The sequence below is a fragment of the Tachypleus tridentatus genome, chromosome 9 (genome assembly GCF_004210375.1).
Source record: "Tachypleus tridentatus isolate NWPU-2018 chromosome 9, ASM421037v1, whole genome shotgun sequence".
Classification (NCBI taxonomy): domain Eukaryota; kingdom Metazoa; phylum Arthropoda; class Merostomata; order Xiphosura; family Limulidae; genus Tachypleus; species Tachypleus tridentatus.
The window spans coordinates 76,359,005-76,381,086 of NC_134833.1; the positions used below are offsets into that span (position 1 = coordinate 76,359,005).

Consider the following 22,082-nt stretch of genomic DNA (forward strand, 5'->3'; position numbering starts at 1 on the left):
AAGTAATTTAAATGCATTTTATGAACTATTCCTTTTATCATCTGAACAAAATATGTTACCTTAAAGCCAGATAAATTAGTATAAGTTTGACTATATCAAAAGTTTCGAACTCTTTATTAAAAGCTTTTAATTTTATTCAATGACGAAAAACGTTAAAGAATTCACAGTCTTACAAAAATATATATACAGTATCATGAACTAGAAAATCGTTAAAATGCTTTATTTTAAAACTGAACACACTACACTGTTTGGACTTTGGACTTAAAACCACCTATATATCTTATCACAGACTCTTTAAATTGCGAGTTTGTTTTTCCAGTTTCACTTCAATGGCTTAGAGGCTAAACTTCTGATCCTTTCCCGATAAAAGTGGACGTTTAGGTAGGTCTTCAAGATGAAGCAACAGCTATTCGTGGCGCTTCTCTGCTGGTTACTGACTTTGTACCCGTGCTCCGGATACTTCAACCTTTTCTTGCAGTCTCACGAACTAGGAAGACTAGTAGGTAAGTTACTGTACACTTCAACTGAACAGACTCCATTCCTTTAGTCGTTTCACGATCGTGCAAAAAGAGTTGATGAAAATATATTTATTTTTTATCATTCTAAAAACTGTACACACATTTTGAAACTTACGAAACACGTATCTATCCACGAAATTTATAATATAATTCTACAAAAGAAAATCATTGTTCTCATTAAAAGAAAAACAAAAGTAGGCCTTCTCTGAAAAATCATGAAATCAGTTCAGTTATAAAGGATGAGTTATATTAATTTCTATATCATGGAACAAAGAATGAGATTAAATATTAAGATTAAAGTAGAATATGCCTTTGGGTATTCTGAGCTCTTATTTTATTTTAAGTAAATGCACGACGAATATATATGTAAGCCTCGTATTTCCTGTGATTATATATTTAAATCATACTATATAAACAAATGCACAGATAAATATCAGATGCTCTTTGAGTATATATTCATTATACTGTTATGTGAAGGAAAGAAAATACAGATAATCAATATCTACTAATATCAATTTCTCACCAAAGCAAGATGTCTGTATGTTTTCTTATAGCAAAGCCGAGGGGAATCGAACCCCCTGATTTTAGCGTTGTAAATCCGTAGACTTTCCGCTGTACCAGCGGGGGACCCAAAGCAAGATACTCACACAGATCAGAAATAACACTCAAACTAGTAATGAATATTGCTAATCTAATATACTAAGAGATCGGAAAGAACACTCAAACCAGTAAATAATATTGCTAATTCAATATACTGATCTTACGTTTTTTGTTATAACGATTCGAATGCGTTGTTTCATCAATTTGATTTCCTTGTTGTTAGCGGTAGTTTTGACCATTTAAAATGATTGTTCCATTGCGCATAAAAGTTTACTCGTTCAAGAACGGTGTTTAATCTTAAGTCAATCTTAAGTTTAACTTTTATTCTTGCTCTTTATACATACTTTTAGTTTAAATATATATATAAAAGTAAGAGCAAACAATAATAACAGAAGCAACCCTATAAAAATTAACGACCAAAATATTAGCTAGTGCAAAGTGACTGACTTAGTATTAGTTACCATAGTTACAGTGCTCGATGAGAATTTTTTCGTGTTAGAGAGGAGTTAAAGTGATTTAGTTTTATCAGTATAATGGATGTTCATGGGAAAGGTAAATTTCGAAGCGAGTACTGATAATAACGCTCGGCAGGGAAGCAGTCTTAGCAGATGTAAATGTCAAAGCCGTCTTTTTCATCTTGATAAAGGTCTATTGTCGGCAGACTGTTTGGATCTGTAAAAGCTTTCGGATGAACTGCTGTGATTTCTTTTTCTATGTGTCTCTAAGACTCAATCTCGAATACGGTGCTCTATATAATCGTATAATACCCCTTTTTTAAAAAATAATCAGAAGTGTTTCTTGTCAAAATCGAAACGCGATTTCTCAGTGACATAGAGTGTATATCAGACTTGTTGCTAACAATACATTGCTGTTTTGTTACGTCTGACACAAATCCGTATTGGCTTTTAAATGAGTCTGTGAGGTCACGAGTGCAACCTTTAAATAACTGAGAGCTGTCTATTTAACTAGACATTATGATAAATTTTAAAGCACATTTAGTCTAAATCTTCAACCGTTCTCAGCCTTAAGTTACATTTTGATGTGGCCAGTCACACCAAACATAATCGCCCTTTCAGCCATAGAGGCGTTATAATTTGGCGGTCAGTCCCACTATTCGTTAGTAAAAAAGTATCCCAAGAGATGGAAGTGAGTGGTGATGACCACCTGCTTTCCCTCTAGTCTTACACTACTAGATTAGGGACGGCTAGCGCAGATAGTCATCTGTAGCTTTGTGCAAATTTCAAAACAAACAAACAGACAGACATATTTTGATGTACCTTTTAAAACGTGGATTGGAAAGGAATCTGCTTTTGAAACATTATCATTTTGAATGCTTAAACATTAAGTCTGATTAAAACTGATGCCCTTTGTAAGGCTACAAGTTCTGCTATATTTACATACTCAGAATTATTTCACGATAGATGAGTAATAAGTCGTAAAGGTGGAAGAACTAGTAATTTTCATTCTAAATTTTACTACGTGGAGTTTCATTTTACATATTTATATTAAAACAATAGTTTACGAGTTAATAACTGAAAATATTTCATTATAATTTTTTTCTGACTTTGTCATGGAGTGGCATCAGTACAATTTAATTATTAAGTTGTTTTATACCTACAAAAAGAGACAGACATGGTTGGTAGTTAACATTCTAGGCTGCGGATCGAAGAGTCTGAGGTTCTGAATTTTATCTATAGCTCCCCTACGGTGACTCAGCCGTGAGTATGACAGCTTATAACTCTGAAAATAACGGAACAGTAGTGGCTTTGGGCACAGCCCAGAGAGCCCAATGTGTAGCTTTGTGGTTAACAACAAACAAACAAAATTTTATCCATAGGAAGGTTATAAAGTGACAGCTAATCTCATTGTTCGGTTCAAGATTCTGAACACGTTTGTGCTGGCAGACGGTGGTGCCTAGCCTTCTTGCCTCTGGGCAGTAATTAAAGATTTCCATTTGCTCGGCCGTTAGTTTTAGGGCTAAGAACACCAAAATTCTAATTTCAATTTCTGGAGTAAGTATAACGCAGATAGCCCATTTTGTAGTATTGCACTGAAGACAAACAGTAATTCAAAAGTAATGACGGCCATATGGTTCAGGTATGCCGTCAGTGACCTGGCCGTTTAATCTTCGTATGAGTAAGGTGCTGTTTTAGTTGAAAAAATCTAGTTTTTATGTATTATACAATGATGTTACTTGTATATGAAGTAATATAAATGGTAATTTTATTCATGCAATTTCATTAAAAATATATTTAATATTTTCACAAGATAATCGTTATTTAGAGTATCATAACTTCAAAATGATCAACAAATATACCTTCCGGACTTTAGATTTTGCTCACTTTATATAATCTCACGGACGTTGTACTTATTTTAAAGTTATAGAAACGCAATTAAATTGAATGTTGTATAGGATTTTTTTTTGTTAAGTCCGTTTTTGAAGCACCAGAATATAAATGATAGAGGTTTTACATAACCACGTGCAATTCATACCTGAAACGAAATTAAAATACGTTTTTTCGTAATTGGATTCAGGTTTTTAAGAGGACATTTACAGTTTAAAATATGAATAATAAACCCCTTTGAAAGTGTTTTTTTAATGTACCCGAAGGCTTGATATCTGTTCGTTTTCATAACTCTATTGAAAAATTAGTGTAGATACCGAGATAGTATTAGATTTTAGATGTTTTTTTATAAATTTTATATATATGTACAACATTTCGGAACGTCTACTGTGGCAAGATTGTAAGCTTATAAGCAAGAAAATTCAATCTGGTTTGTTTAAATTTTGTTTTATTCAATTGAACTTTCAAAGTGGTATTTCACAGTTCTGTAAACATCAGTTCATTCTTCTCTTCTATTGTATGCTTTCTTTACTGACAATAGCAGAGCAGATTACTACATATAAAAATATTACACATTTTTCCATACGTAATTCGTCCAGTTGCTTCAGGGATGTCGAAACAGGAAAGCAATATTGAATCGTTTAAAATTATCCTATATCGCTTTGAAGGGATTAAAATTTGATGGTTGATCAGACTATCTCAGAATGTACAAACCTGTCTGCTACAAACTTTGCTACGTGCACAAGCACTCAGAATGATAAAATTTCTGCATCATAATAAAGAGAACTAAATTTCCTAAGACGTTGTTATTATAGTAATCTGTTATTTTAACTTTCAGCACATGCAACGAGTGACCCAAAACCTTGGAGTTACATTTACCTTTTGCACAGTGCCTAAACGTAGTTCACAGAGTGTACGCAACACTGAGCTGCTCTCACACGTTCCTTGTGATGGGAACGGGGTGAATGCTGATTCATAGGACAAACTCTCCCTCCTGACACCATTCAGTTGGTTGTTAACGCTCAACGCTAAAGTTGGCAGTGTGATTCAATTTGCAGAGCTACCAATCACTTACCATAGCCTTCCTGTCACTGGTTCTCTTTCCACCAGAAAACTAACCGGTTACAGTTCATGCTAGCATCACCCTGAAGAGCTAATCTCCACACTAACATGTTACAGGTTTATATTAGAACTCCTCGTTTGAAGTATCTTACTTGGAATGCATGTTTCACGAAACAGAAGCGTGTATATATTTACATATATATACTGCAAATGATTTATTGTCATTTGTATAGTGTATTACGAATCATTTAGAGTCAGCGATATAATGCACCATGAATTATTTAGTATAAGTTTTATAATCTTCTGTAAATTATTTAACGTCAGTTGTATAATGTGCTCCAAATTATTTAATAACAGTTGTAGAATGAATCTACATATGATTTAGAGTCAGCTGTATAATGTACTACAAATGATTTTGGTCAGTTGTATAATATAACTATGAATGATTTAGTGTTAGTTTATATGCTGGTAATAGAAGTGGGTAACTTTTATATGCACATATTCCATGCCATCTGGAAATGGAGTTTCATGTGATTTTCTTTTCAGTTATAACAAAGAGTAAAGATGTTTGTGAAACCAGCAGGAGCTAGAATATTATAAACTATCAAAGCTACTCTCTCAGAGCGTTGTTTCATAACATTTAAAATTCATTTGTAATTTTATACTTTATTTTCTGTAACATTAGCGACAGCTAGTAATCAACATCTTAGGCGTGTGCAACTTGCTTAGTTTATTGGAACGATCTGTTTAAGCTAATGCGAATCGCGATAACAAAGGTCATAAATTTATCTTATATGTGCTTGGTTTGTTTATTTAGCGTTTTCGCGAAAACCTCCTCAAAAAGACCATCTGCATCTAAACATAATCGCCCCTAATTTTAAAGTAATAAGTGGATGGAAAACATCTGTGGTCAACAGAACCCATATCCAATTCTTGATTATTTTTGCGTGACAGAATGGCGGAATTTGACAGTCACTCTTATAATTTACCCACAACCTAAATTGTGCAGCACATATTTCTGGTAATGAGTTGTGAATCATGAATTCTTATATTCATACTCCAGAAATTATAAGAAAGAGTTCACATCACACCTTCTATGCACAATAATTAGACAGTGCAACACTGCCAGGCGTTAATAATGCCTAAAAAATTCTGGAAAGAAACATTTAGACGGCACAAATACTAAGCAATGTAGCTCCAAATGACACAACGTTGGAAGTCAGGAATGCTTAATGTTCTTCGTAGAAGTGAAAAAAAATTAGTACATCACACTGTATAGGATAGTAAAGGTTTCCTAAACCACACATCTCAAAACTCATACGCAAAATACTATTGTTGCGAAAGAAAACCCTTTTGCCCGATAACATTTAAGAAGGCTGTTAAAACATTGCTTGCCAACCCTCAAATTTAAACAATATTTTCTTGAAAAATGGGGCTGCAAAACTTGAGTCATGGTAACGTCGTTCAAACACGTACCTGTCAAGTTCTCCGCTACGGCTCCTTTAGGCTTTGGTTTCCTTACATGTTATCTTGTAAACACAAATCCATGTATAGTCAAAGGTCTTTTTTTTCTCGCATAAACATTTGATTGCGTTAATATTGCCTGATTATGTTCGTTTTTAGTAGTTGTTGTTTTTTTCACATAAGTTCAACATTTTTTCTAACTGACACGTAAATTTATTTTGTTAAATACGTTTTTAAAAGAGATTTTATGTAAAAAAGAGGTTCTTTATTATCAAATAATACAACGCATTTCGTTATCAAGAAATTTTGTCCTCTACTATTAATAAATAACCCATGGCATTTTTTTCTTTTGTGACAAACATCTACTGAATACATCCACACTGAAATAATTTAGGTATAACAAACAAGGCTGTTAAAACAAACCTCAAATGACATCGTTTAGAAGACGGTGTAATTACCTCTTAAAACTGCTATATAAGTCCTGTAATCAAAAGTAGCTTTAAAGATATCGACGTTAACATTTAACCTTTACAGTTTTCAATGGAACTTAATAAATGCTATAAAACATTTATGGCAACATTTACCAATTCACGATGTTTCACGTTAAGCTAAATCTAGTATTATTAACACTACAGTAGGAAGCCTCGTTACGATATAAGTTCTTTTCGCTGCTGCTTCCTAAAAAGTAAAATCACCGGAAGCTACTTGCCTGAAGTCTAGGGAAATATGGATCAGGGAAAGGGATAGAAGCGGAAGAACAAGATCCGCTCAGTAGGACCAAGGAAATGACACGTAACACCATGCCAACTCGAAACTTCCGGTATCCATTATACCTTCTCGTTTCCGAAACAACTTTCACAAGATGACTTTCTGTCAAAGAAATCTGTCAACTTTGTAGTTTACAGCAGTAACAAGTTTCCCCATTTCTCAAGAAGAATGGATGGTTTCACCGAAGGATGGTAACAAGTTTTGATAAAAACATTTGTTTCACTTTAAAGTAACATTAAAAACGCGAAAAACTTCATGTTGCCTGCTTGTTCAAATTACGTTCCTATATATATATATACACAAAAACGCACCTAAAGTTCGCGAAAACATGATTTATCGTTCTCATTCATTGCCTAATGTGAAACTGGAGAAACACAATATATGTGTGCCAGATTTCAAAAATATTTATTGTTATATTGATTTGTGAAACACAGGAACAAACTATGTGAACAAAATAAATAAATAGATAAAAGTAGCAATGATACAAAAATGATTTATACTGTTCCATTAATTCAAGAAAACTAAATTGGCCGGAAGCAACTTTTGTGCTTTGCGTTGAACAAAAAAACGTAATACTGACATATAATTTAAACCTTAACTTTACAGGGAATCATTGTATAAGAAGACCTTAAGGAAATGCACAGTGTTTTTGTCTTTAATGAATTGTAAACTTGTACTTCTGCAGAATATTCTATTTGTGAAATGTACGGAATGAAAGCATACTGGTATATAATCATCGCCTGTCATAGAGGTAACTTCAATGTAGATTGTAGGAAAAGATAAAATGTAGTTTTCTAAACTGATTCGCGAATCCCAGCTTACTCAGAAAAATACTCATGTACCATGATTAAGAAAATGTGAAATACAGATAGATTTCTTTAATCCATAAACCTTAACTTACAAGTAAAGTTTTCGCGGAAACCAAAAAAGAATACTTTGTCTCACTGATTAGCGATCTTAAACTTGATACACAAAGTTTTTCATGTTTAAGATTTAAATTAAAGTTCTGGTTTGTTCAGTTAATTAGTAACCAACCACTCGAAAAAATATGGTTTTTGTTCATGAAACTTACAGTATTCTAGACCTCCCATTTACTGAACAATGGCCCGGAATAGCCAAATAGTTAACGCACTCGACTTGTAATCTGAGGGTCGCGGGGTCGAATCCCTGTCATACCAAACATGACAGTCGTGTTTTAGTCGTGGGGGCGTTATAATGTAAAGTTAATTCCACTATTCGATGGTAAAAGAACAGCCCAATAGTTGGCCGTGGGTGGTGATGACTAGCTGTCTTCCCTCTAGTCTTACACTGCTAAATTAGGGACGGCTAGCGCAGATAGCCTTATGTAGCTTTGCGCAAAATTAAAAAAACAAACAAACAAATAAATATTGAGCAATAGAATGTTTCATTGCATATCGTAGGTTATTTTTACAATTTTTACCAAGTGTGGTCTTCATCAACTGATGTTAAATAGTTGTTCACAGGGTTAATTACATTTTACTTAAACACCTCAATCTAATGTAAAGCACCACCTTCGGCTGCAAAGAAACGTCTATGATTACAAAAAAAATCGCCTATATAAAAAGTTATTGCTATGAAGCTAGGCATATCTCCTGGTCCTGTTAACAAGATAATAAACAAATAAAATCTTGGGTTTATGGAGGTCGTTTACATGAAAACAGGTGGCTAAAAACAAGGACCATAACGTTCTATTTGACATTAAGTTCTTGATGCAGTGCAAGTGGACTTTTGTGCCTTTGATTTGCTTAAAAATGGAATTGAAATTTGACTTTCACGTACAGTAAAGATTTTGTAAAAAGGTGTGTCGTTTAAGACTACCCTCTATATCATGTGTAGAAACGTAATCCAATGAAATTTGAGGTCTTCATAAGAGTACGTACTTCGAGCTATCAGGCAGAGCACGATCAAACAATAGAAGCAGCAGCACGAGGCTTGCAGGAGCTATTTTTATAATATAATGATGAATGTCAGCATAATATTTATACGTCGTAAATGGGGCTACTTACAAAAATGTTCAAGGCTGGGTGTGGCCTTACTGTTAGTGTGCTGGGCCATACAACACAGTGTCAACCAGGTTGAAAATTTTCAATAACAAATCGAACATTGGGCATTGTTTGGCAAAGAAAATCTTTCTTTAAGTTTATAATTGATTGTAAAGCAATAATAGGCTATTAAACAGGCTAACAGATGAATTAATGCTGCTAGTGAATACTTTGAAAATGTCAAAGTTAAAGGCTTAATTTTATTCAGTGTTTGAATATCAATGATTGATTTAACTCTCTGAACGTATTAATATTTAATGATTAAACATAGCATAGGCCAAGTGGTTCTTGTTGTATCAAACAAAAAATTATCTTGTTGGAAATACCGTTTAATAAGAGCATTTACTTTTGATTTGCAAATAATCAGATTTATATTTTATTTTTGCATAAATACGTAATTTACGAGAGAAAAAAAATGGAAATTATCATAACTATATCGAAAATTTTTCATGCATTACTCAGATGTAATGATCCTTTCTCTTTTTACTTTTTCCATATTTCTAATAACACCTACGTTACACTGCGGATTTTATGCTCACATTTTTCAGCATGTTACAACTATAATGTTTATGGTAATTTAAAGTGTTTTTGAGGACATTGATTTTCATTTTTTGTCAGTTCTTGAGTTCAAGCGTCACATTATTTAGAGACACGTTTTATTCATCTGATGTTAACTGTAGTATTGATCCAAAATTAATTTTACTAAACATAATTAAACTTGTAGATCATGTCTGAATAACAACGTACGAACATTTTTCACAGTATGATGGCTCGTTGAAAACTACAACATAGGAAAGAGAAAGCTGAAAAAGATAAAAGTTTAACATGGTGAAGATCCCTAGGAATGTCACTTGCTCATTCAATAATATTTAAAAATATTATTAATCATTATGATATGAGACCTTTGTATTAGTCTTTTCCATTTATTATATCTTAGAGTTCTATGAAACATTTATTTGTTTGTTTCGAATTTTGCGCAAAGCTACACCAGGGCTATCTGTGTTAGTCGTCCCTAATTTAACAGTGTAAGATAAGAGGGTTTGGTTTGTTTTGAATTTCACGCAAAGCTACATGAGGGCTATCTGCGCTAGCTGTCCCTAATTTAGCAGTGTAAGACTAAAGGGCAAGCATCTAGTCTTCATCACCCACCGCGAACTCTTGGACTACTCTTTTACCAACGAATACTGGAATTGAATTTCACATTATAATGCTCCATAGGCGGGAAGAGCGAGCATATTTGGTGTGACGGGTTTTCGAACTCGTGACCGTCAGATTTCGAGTCGAGTGCCATAACCACCTGGCCATGCCGGGCGACAAAATATTTACAATTAAAAAAATTAAAATCATCTTAAGTTTCTTAAAAATATTATCGTTTGTGTTTCAGGAATAGTTTATAAAAAATCAAGGGATAAAAGTTAAATAGTGAAAGTATATATACACTCAAACTTAAAATCTTCTTCGGGAAAGGGGAAAACATAATCTTTAGTCTTAGAGCCACACCTTTGTTCCTGATTGTTTGTTTGTTGACAAAACAAATATCAATGTGGTTTATTATAGTTTTGCAAATGCTAAAGAAATTCTACTGGTATAGATAACAAGAGTTTCGTAAACCTTGTAAATAAATGATGGTCTAAATCATTTTTAAAACATGTTCACAGGATAAATATTTTGCTGTCATGACTTAATAGCAATGGTTATGCCAACAAGTAATAAATGTATATTGTAAGGTCAGTCTACATTCAATAACAGTAAACTACTCTAATGTTTAATACTGTCATAAAGATTTATAAAAACTACAAAAAGTGTAGTAGTAAAAAAACACCGAAAGAAGTTGATGCTTTTTGTCATCATTATAAAAAGAAAAACGCATATAGAATTCCTTTTCTCTATTTGCTGATACGATGCTCCCTAAAAATTTCAGAATTGTGAACATATTGCAGGATCACTTATGAAAAATGCGAGGAAAACAACGCGATCTACTAGAGATACTGATTTATTTTAGATTGTATTGAAAAAACTAAAGTACCAGATGGTGAATTTCTACCACTTATTTACTCGCTCCTGAACAAGTTGCAACAAGTCAGTAAAGTTTAGCCAAGACGAAAAATAATATTGGAAAAAAAATCTTTGTATTTAGTATATGAGTTTTTTCTTCCCTTAAATGATACGCTGTATAAACATATGCTAATATAACTAACATTATTGTTAGACGTGAACCCAGTCGATTAATATTAGCGGTGAACTGTCTTATTGAAAAATAAAACTTTTAATCGCATCGTAATAAGCTATAAATAAACAAGGAAAGTTGTTTTTACTGTGCTGTCCAATCTTTTCTGTATTTTACTAATGGACTTACGACTGTTCAATAAATATCTTTAAACAGGTGTATTTCAATTAGTGTTTCATTTTAACCTGTTATCTAAGTTAAACAATCATATTTACTGATAAGTCTATAGTGTTGGCTAAGGAAAATATATTAAGTGGTCGAGAATTGCAAGCACTTGGTTGTTAAAAGTACCGATGTATTAAATTTTATTATATTAAGTTACGTTGAAAATTTTCTTTTCAATGCGTGTAACACTATCCAAGAACTTTAAATATGTTTTTGTTTTATTAGCTGCATAAATTTTGTGGCTGTCTATGCTCTGTCCAGTATGGGGAAACGAACACCGATTTTTGTATTGTAAGCCTGTTAAAAACGTAGCTGAACAAATATTTCAAGTATGTGTTGCGATTTTCTTTTCCGTTTATGAGTTAAAATCAGAATTGTGTGAACTCAGGCTTCTTGTCAAAAATAACGATACGTGTGAATTATGATTTTTTTGTCGTTTTTGCAATTATGTGTATCGTAATAATCCCCAGACATAGGTTGATACACCGAGAGGGGAACTATGAAAACAATACTCAACCAAATAATTCTTTTTTTTCAACAAACAATCTGTTAACAACTGAATTTTGTTAGTAAATGTTCAATATTGTTCTACGAAGTTCTCCAAATTTATGATTTTTGGTAAAAATACATGGTGAATAATTTTGCTGAAGTGTTAACTGATTGTATTCAAAGTTGTACTACTACTGTTTCTGTGTCACGAAAGTTTAGAAAAATTAAGCCATGGATTACCAGTGAATTGGTTTTTGTTAATGATTAAAAGAGATAAGTTAAAAAAGAAAGTACATCAATTTCCTGATGATATTTATCTAAAGATTAGATTTAAGTGTTTAAGGAATTATGTTGTTAGTTTGACCCGTAAGACTAAATGGACTTATTATCATAACCTGTTTAAGAATGCTAAAACTATTAAACAGAATTGGAATATTGTTAACTCTATTATTGATGTTAAAAAAAAAAAAGAAATTTTGTAATTTTGGTACTACTGATTTATCTGATTTGAATTATTTTTTTGTTAATGTTGCTAAATCTACTTGCTCCGATCCTAAATTTTGTTCTCAGGGCATGCCTCCTGCTCCTTCTTCTTCTTGTTACCTATATCCTGTTACTGTATCTGAAACTATGAATAATATTTTCTCCTTATCAAATTCAGCTTCTAATGGTGTAGATGGTGTTTCGGTTAAGATTTTGAAAGCTAATGCTAATCTTTTTGCACCAATTTTGACTTTTTTAATTAATTTATCTTTTACTCAAGGGAAGTTTCCTAATGCTTTAAAGTTATCATTGGTCATTCCTATTTATAAATCTGGTAATATTTCTGATTTTACGAATTATAGACCTATTTCCTTATTAATACATTTCTCTAAACTATTTGAAAAATCTATGAAGATTAGAATTTTATCATTTCTTGATAGACATTCAGTTTTGTCTCCTTCTCAATTTGGCTTTCGGCCTGGGCTTGGAACGGAGGTTGCTGTTGCTAAACTTGTGGGAAGTATTACAGAAGCTTTGGATTCTGATCTTCATCCAATTGCTGTTTTTCTTGACTTAGCCAAAGCTTTTGATTCTGTTAATCATAAAATATTGTTAAATAAATTATCTTATTATGGTTTTAGAGGCATTGTTTTTTATTGTTTTTTTTCTTACTTTCACAATAGAAAGCAATCGGTTTGTATCCATAATAATTATAGTGATTGGCTTACAATTAATGTTGGAGTACCACAAGGTTCTGTTCTGGGCCCTTTATTATTTCTCATTTATATAAATGATATTCTTTACCAACAGTTTTTTGGAGATATCAAGCCTATGCCGATGATATTGCTGTTGTTTATAGTAAGCCAAATCTAATTAATGAAACCATTATTTCTAGTGATCTTAATAAAATTAAAATTGGCTTTTCTGTAATGGCTTATCCTTAAATATATCTAAATCTTTTCTTCTTCAGTTTAACCTTTATGGTGTCATTCCAGCTTTTCCTTCTATTTTTTATCATTCTAGTGATTGTTATACTTACCCTAATTGTAAGTGTCCCAAATTGACTCAAGTTTCCTCTGTTAAATATTTAGGAATTATTTTAGATCGAAAATTAAATTGGCAATTTCATATTAATTCTTTAGTTAATAAATTAAAATATAGTTCTATGCTAATTTTTGAACTTAGTCATTGTGCTCCTTATCATATTTTGTTAAGTGTATATTATGCTCTCTTTCAATCTTTCTTACAATATTGTATTTCAATTTGGGGTGGCACATATAAGACTTTTTTAATTCCTATTCACAAGTTGCAAAAAAGTGTTTTCTCTCTTATTTTTACTCATAGGCTTGATACCGATTTCAGTAAATTTAACTCCCCTCTTTCATATGATAAACTTTATTTATATTTTTTAGCTTTATCTACATTGCATGTTTCTTTTAATAGGCCTTTTAAAGTCACTTCATATTTTACACGACTTCAATCTTTTTTTCCAATTAATGTACCCACACCACGTAAAACAGTTACACTTCATCAATATCTTTATTTGGCACCTCGTATTCATAATTTTATTCCTTATAGTATAAGATCTTCTATTAATCGTGTTAAGCAAAAGAAATACTTAAAACAATGGATCTTAAATACTGATGATAATATTCTGGGAATTTTATATTGATTTTGTAAGTTTTGATTTTACTTTATTATGTGTTCAACCACCACAGGACGAGTTAACTCTTTGTTGATGGTTTTATATTGATATTTGATTTTTTGTGTCTAATTTATTGCTTAATAAATTTATTATTATTATTATTATAATAAATACTGCAGAATAAATAAACGGAAAAATCAATTACAAATTTAAAAAGATATTTTTATTAGAAGACGTTTCCAGCAAATACTACGTGTGAATCTTGGTTAATACTCAGTACTTAAAAAAGACCATTCGTTCAAAACTTAACTTGTTAAAAGTTTTAAATAAGATTATTTTCTACTTATTTACTCTCGTTTATAAACTGAATAAAGAATCTGGTGTACATATATTTTTAGGCTTGGTTTTAATTTCGTGCACCACCATTTTGAGCTACTCTTTTACTAAAGAATATAGTGGGATTGACAGTTACGTTACAACGCTCCACGATAAATTTAGGACTAACAAGCATCGGAAAGTTTTCATTAAAAGCAAATGCTTGCAAGTTCGTAAACCATTATTTAAAATTCAGTTGCAAGTTGTCCAAAAGTGAATAAAAATCAGTCAAAACTGTTAGAATTGTTTGAACTATCCAAAACACATTCACTTGAATGTTTCTTAACTATCAACGTGAACAAATAGTCATTTTACTTTGTATGAAGGTAATATAAAGGCGATACGATAGCTCATTTTATTGAATCGTAAACGTCGAGTTACCAAGAAAAGCTTTATATTTATATAATTTCACAAAATAATCTAGATTACTTGTACTCTGCGTTCATTCTTGAAATTAAGATTGATAGAGAAACTGTCCGCGTATAATATATTGGGGTAAAATAGAAAGCCTGTTTTTCTGTAATTTCGACTCCTATCGATGAGGCCCGACGTGGCCAGATGGTTAAGGCACTCGACTCGTAATCCGAGGACAGCGAGTTCGAATCTCCGTCACACCAAATGTGCTCGGCCCTTCAGCCGTAGGGGACGTTCTAATGTGGCGTTAGTAAAAGAGTAAACTAAGAGTTGGCAGTGAGTGGTGATGACTATCTGCCTTCCTTCTAGTCTTACACTGCTAAATTAGGGACAGATAGCGCTCGTGTAGCTTTGCGCGACATTTGTAACAAACCAACCCTATCCACGAACCAACCTATTAATAAAAGAATTTCTTTTTCTATAGTCATTAAAAGCAATTTTAACCATTTGGTTAAATTGTAGTGCTGCGAGCTAAGAGATTCTTTCAAAGTATACAAAATCACCTTAATCTTTAAAATAGGACTTTTTTTTCATTTTCACGTGTTTAGCACAATTCAAAATTAAAACCATCTTTAAACCAGCGGAATTTTAAGAACAGATACATGGAACTAACTTTATGTCAAGTATGACATCAAAATGCTATGTTTTACTTTTCACATATAAAGATAGTATAGAACCCCAATCAATTATTTATGTAATAATGATCGTTTTGAAAGTCGTTTGGCAGAAAATGCTTAAGATGAAGGAAAAGACAGAACTTTGTTCGATTTTCCTAGCCGTTTTTATAGTTTTGAAACTATCTTAAACTGAAGTATGTTGCGTTATAATAAACTAGGGATGGTCGACATTGCATATTTTGGTAAGTGTCTTCTTTTTTTTTCTTCTTAAGGGCTTAATTCTTACACATTATAACGGGGTGGTTAATATGTAGAACGTAGTATCTTTTCTCTATGTATATGTTACATGTGAAATATATATACTTAATAAGTTAAGTAGAATATTTAGTTACAAATTCATAACAAAAAAAAATATATACGTAATTACTTAACTAGAATCCTCACGTTCATATCGAATTTAGGATACTCGAAATCAGGACTAGGAAAAATGTAGAGCTTTCTATATAGGAAATATATATATATAAAGAGCGTAAGGTATGTAATATTTGCATATTACAGAGAACGAGGTAATATTCTTAAAAGCTTTAGCTGGGAATACTTTAAGCACTCTACCATCTATAGTTCATTGGTTGCCAATGGCATCTTGTCCTTAACGCATAATAAGCACGTGCACAGAATTTTTTCCCTCGTAAAAAATTTCAAACCGAAATTAAGACGACAACGGAAAGAAAAAAAAAGGTCCAAATGTTAGGAAATAAACAAATGTCTATATAATTGCGGTACTTCCTGTGGGTGTTCGCTCCTGTTCCTTCTTTTATGAGAGCTAAGCCACCAAAATCTCCATGTGTTGGGTCATTATTTTTTGCAAGCATTCCTGGCTGCTTAACTAACATTTTGAATATCGTGTTGAAGGCTGAAATGCCCACTTCAAGAAATAAGGTGTTGCTAATTCCCCCTAACAGTCTATTTTAATAATACGCTGTTTCATTTCTTTCTGCCTCCCTACAGCTCAGCGTCAAATCTGAAGGTTTATAGCGCTAAAATCCGGGTTTCGATACATGTGATGGACACAACAAGAGAAAGCTCATTGTATAGCTTTGTGCTTAACAGAAATATTTATTTCTTATATTTTTACTTATTTTTAAGAAAACTACCAAATGTGGCATAGATTAGGGAAGTTGTTGTCTTGAACGCTCATATCTGCTTTCATTTATTCATGTTTTCTTACACTTTCACTACCCCCCAAAAATGAAGAAATGTACGTTATTAGTCAACTAAGTGTACAGTGAATTATGTTGATATTTCTTGCCAAGTTTAATACAGTAGAATATCATTGACTCCTTTCGATTTCAATAATTAATTATAGATTATGGAATACTACCTCAGATTGTGATATCCATATTAGCCACAAGCGACTAATAACAACGCCTATCCAATGAAAGATAGAATGACTGATCGTTACGATATATATACTCGTGGGAGAATACATGCAACAAATGCATAAATAGAGAGATTTAGCTTAATTAAAGGAAGAATAGTTTCTTTTTAACGTCACCTAAACAAATTAACAAGAAACCTGAGCAAACTATCGATTAGTAAGTAAAATTATATAGACCATACATTTTTTACCAGTAAAATACAAGTTTCGATTCTTGTTGTGTGCAACGATAGGGGATTACTTTTTAAGGTACCACAGAACTCTATGTTCGTGTTGGTTAGTTGGTTGGTTATTTTAGAGAAAATTCTCATTAGGTTATTTTCTACATTCTAAGAATTGAACCCCGGATTTGAACGTTGTCAGTCCGTAACCTCTTAACTTACAATGTATAGTCATCCTAAAGACGAACTCTTCAAATTTTCGAAATAATGTAGCTGACTTATACGACAATGCAAACAAATCACAACTGAATGCATAAGGAAAGGCTTAAAATAATACTGAATAAGCAAAAGTACCCATACTCGGTCATGAGGGAAGAAAATGTTAATTTATCAACTTAAGTTATTTCATAGACTTTAAAAATGTTTATTTTGTTGCACTCTTGGTTTCTCTCAGAGAATCTCTGGGCTACTTATATCATCCACCGTGAAAAGTAGTTGTTGAGCACGTCATGGTAAGAGCCACTCAACAACAACGTACAGTAAATCTACATTTTTATTTTTTATATTACGTCACATTTTGATGTGTGAACAATAGTGTAATTAATTCCTAACAGTTTAGTGTAGAACATCCCGCTCATGAAATAAAATTTGGCTTCAACATTATTCACGCCTGCTGTCCCGTCATTTCAAAAGTGAATGTTGAGTTTTGCCTGCTTCCACAGCTTTTCAAACGAGAAACAGATGAACTCTCGGACACTGCGGTTCGAAGTATATATAAGATATTTTGAGTTTAATTGTCAATATTAGCTGCCTTCCCTCTAGTCTTACACTGCTAAATTAGAGACGGCTAGCCCTCGTGTAGCTTTGCGCGAAATTCAAACCAAACCAAACTAAAGGAACATAAACGAAATGTAACTATAATATACTCTCTTTAAGAACCTATGAAGCATTGGTTTTCACTTTACTTCCTTTAATGTACGCAAGAAACATGAGTTTGTAGGTTTTTTATTTAATATTTACTGCATGACGTCGTATTATTATTCGCATTTTGTTCATTTAACGAGAATTTATTCACTTTACTGACAGTGCAACATCTTTACACATTCTACAAGTGCGATTTTTGTTGATTTCTTAAGTTCATCGTGAACTATGATCAGTCTAAAATATTTCATGTCTTACGGCTTTCACAAAAACAATAAACAATTAAAAGAATGTATATAAACTTAAGAGAAATGAAAAATATAATGAAATACAGAAAGTAAATACTTTTAACATTAGGAAGTTGGTCATACCCTCTAGTGGCTAAAATGTATAAGTAAAACACCATTATACTTAGAGTTATTGGCCCGTCATGGCCACGTGGTTAAAGCACTCGACTCGTACTATGAGGATCGCGGGTTTGAATCCCCAATACACCAAACATGCTCGCCATTTCAGCCGTGAGGGCGTTATTATGTGACGGTCAATCCAACTATTAGTTGGTAAAAAAGTAGCCCAAGAGTTGGCGGTGAGTGGTGATGACTAGTTGCATTTCCTCTAGTCTTACACTACAAAATTAGGGACAGTTCGTGTAGCTTTGCGTGAAATTCTAAAACAAACAATCCTTACAGTTATTCCAAATCTTAGCAATCTCAACAATTACTTTCTTGGTCATTTCGCAATGTACTAGTTCTGCTCAAATTTTAACAGCAAATTATTATTACTACTTCTTAATAATGATTGGAGTTTCGTAAAAGTGTCTGTTTCTTATTATAAGTTTAAAGCTCGTTACATTTCGTAAATTAACTTATTTTCTGTGATTTAGTTTTTATCCCTCGAGGAAAGAGACAATTAAAATCTTACACTGACTTTTAAATTCAAGCACATAATTTTATTATTTTCAAGAAACAAAAATAAATCGCTAATGCTGTATAGGTCTCAACAATTTGGAACCTGAAGTAGAAGAACAAATTTCAAAAATATCACGCGTCATAACAAGTGGTGACACGTCTTCTAACCCAACGTCACACGCCCTCGACGAATAGCATTCCGTTCCCATAGCAACATTGAGACCTGCAAATTGCATCCCCAGGATTTCAATTTATCTGACAGAACTGAAGCGGACATGTAAGTACAACAAACTAGCGGAGCTTCAAGTCTAAATTTTTTTCGTTTTATTCTAAATAATCAGATAATACAAGTGAAATGAAATTTATATTTAGTCCTTAGTGTTCGCAGAGGCTTATCGATTACTCAGTTTATTAGAATTTAATCATGTAATTTTCGAGTTCCAGCTTTATTTAGTAGCTACCCACACAAATATGTATGTGTTTATTAAAAAAAAGGACTGATAGATGCCTTTGAAGAAAGCTTAATGCCACGTGTTACATCAGTTGCTACTTGCACTTTAATTATATAAACTTCTACGCACATTTTATTTACTTTTCACACATGTCCTATAAAATAAAAGATAATTTTTCAGCCATTAAAAAAAAATACGTTTGTAATGCATCAAATTTGTTATGAGAAGACGCCTACCATTGGATCCTGCACAAAGGAATTCAACATCTGAAAGTAGAAACAGAAATAAAATACAAATCGGATAACTTTATTAAGAGAAGATAAATTCTATTGATACTTAATATAAAGACAATTCGATTTACAAAAATAGAAACAGAATTGGAGTAAAACTCAGATAACATTATTAAGAGAATACACGTGGTGTTTATGACGCATTATAATTTCTCTCTGACGAAACTTCGTATTTTTATGTTACGTATTACGATTTGAACTAGCTTAAAACTGCATTGAATTGTAATTTGGATATTATTAAAATTATGATATTTGCCAGCGAGATTGATACACACAGTTTTCTTTTTAACACAAAAATATTTATATATATAAACAATAATACAATTTAAATAACACTTATTACAAATAACGATTTATTTGTAAAAGTGTTACAAACTTAGAATCAATACTGAGTCTTTTATCTGATCTGGAACTGAATCTTTAATCAATGGTTTACGATGAGCGAATTAATTCTATGTTGATACACGAACATTTCATTTAACGGGGAGCAAGCTAGCTCTTCTGATCACTTGTGTGTTTTTAACAGCTGAAGTTATACAATGTATTCGTATAAATACGAACGCCCAAATTTAATCCACTAAGGCTGAACTGTTTGTATAAATCTATAAAGGTTCTTGGTCAAATATCTGTAGTTTCCCCATTAATAAGCATTTACCACAGTTATAGTTTCCGAGGTTTATAGTATAACAATTGTAGCAAACAATATAAAAACTCTCTCGGCGCGTTGATTTATAAACGTTAAACGAGGTTCTCGAAAGTTCAGTTTGAAAAATACTGTCAATCACTAGGACATTGTTGATTCTTACACTAAAGAATCAATCTTCTACAACTTCAGTGAATAAACGGGAAGTTCGCAACACACATTTAACAGTGTGAATTTCGTACATTTTAATCCCCCCCCTAGTGGCACAGCGGAAGGTCTACGGACTTACAACACTAGAAAACAGGTTTCGATACCCGTTGTGCGCAGAGCACAAATAGCTCATTGACTAGGTTTGTCCTTAACTACAAACAAACATTTTTAAATATACATTTAACTGAAACAAACATCAATATTAAAATAAGTATAAAATAGTAAATCCGTTACACATTGAAACTTGTATAAAGACAATTTAATCTACAAAAATAAAAATAGAAGTAAAATGGAAGTGGGATAATTTTATTAACAGAAAAAAAGGTGCTATTGAAACTTGATATAAACACAATCTGATCTATAAAAATAGAGTTAGAGTGCAACTCATATAATCTTATTAAGAAAAGACTGGTGTGAAATGACAATTTGTTCTAAATAAATAGAAGTAAAAGTGGAACGAAATTTGGATACAAAAACTTTTTTCTAAACACTACTGAATGAATTACTCCATATCTAACAATAAATTAAGTCTTAATTAATAATACTTTGTTTTAATTGAAATTATCTGCTTAAAAATGCTTAACTCACTTTTGCTCAAAACATTTAATCTTCGATTTTTATTAATAAGCGAACTAGTTTGATCCTTTGTAATTTGAGAAGAAATCTTTCCTCCCTTAAAAAGTAAACGTATTTTTTTATCTTATACAAAATTGTGTTTAATACTTTTGTCAAATTTCATCGAGTTTCGACTAAAAGTGTTTCTCATACATAAAAACTCACGAATGGTTCAAGTGTATAGATAGATTTTAACAATTCCAGAACATATCGTCTCTTTTGATAATGCTGTATTTGTTCAGCTGTGACACTTGTGACGAAAATCTACAGCCTACAGTCTAGCACAGAGCAAGCAGACAGAAGCACGCCTCGCATGATTAAGCTTTGTCAGTTTCACCCAACTAACTCCACAATAGAGACGTAGGGTAGTAGAATAATTCCCTGGTGATTAGATCGGTGTTTACTAAAGTACAAAATGTGAAATCTCTATAGAAACGGATGTGCTGTATTCTTTACCTAATTACCCTGTATATCGTTTCATTAGGATATAAATCAAAACGGTGAGAGACTTACAATTAGGAATGAGATGTTCGGGACTTCAGTAAATCGCTCAGCTCTTCAAATGGCGACCGTACATTTATATGGCTATACTTTCATCGGTGATTACCTATGAATATTTTAATTTTGTAGTATCATCCACCTGTCATCTATTCTAAGACTTAAAATAGTATCTCATGTTCAAGTTACTTCTCCCTAGTACAAGCCTTTTACTAAAGTTAAAACTAATTTATTATTCCTCGTGTAATCTAAAGAACTACTTACTTAACAACAGTATAAATCGTTTTAATATTGCGAAAACGAAGCTACGTCTATTACTGTAAATGGAGTAGACTGACTGGTGTGATTTTACACGCTTTTTTAAGGTTTAAATAACCAACGCCACAGCTAACAAAATAACTGTATCATTTCAACCCTACCCAAAGATAAAAAAACAACACAAAGGCGAGTTATAAATGATAGCTATTCTATAATAAAGAATACTTGCGCAAAATACACGTTCAGCTGAATCACTAATATAACCTATATTGTGCGCATTATTTGTAATTCCAAGTCATAAGAGAATTACTTAAAAACCTAACATATGTTTGTGTTTACTAATAAACAATAAAACCCAAAATATAATTTAACACAATATCATTATTTACGTCATTACATAAACTGAACAGCTGTAATTTATTCTCCAGAAGAAACTGTGTATGTGTATTATAT

The 22,082-nt window shown here is 32.2% G+C and overlaps 1 protein-coding gene across 1 annotated transcript in view; it reads left to right on the forward strand.

Annotated features, from left to right (window-relative positions):
• Positions 1 to 320: 320 nt before the first annotated feature.
• LOC143225537 (tyrosine-protein kinase RYK-like) overlaps positions 321 to 22,082 on the forward strand; it is a 154,921-nt gene continuing 133,159 nt past the window's right edge. The window contains exon 1 of the mRNA XM_076455168.1: positions 321 to 503. Coding sequence (XP_076311283.1) covers positions 395 to 503 — 109 coding nt within the window. The 5' untranslated portion in view covers positions 321 to 394. The remainder of the gene's footprint in view (positions 504 to 22,082) is intronic.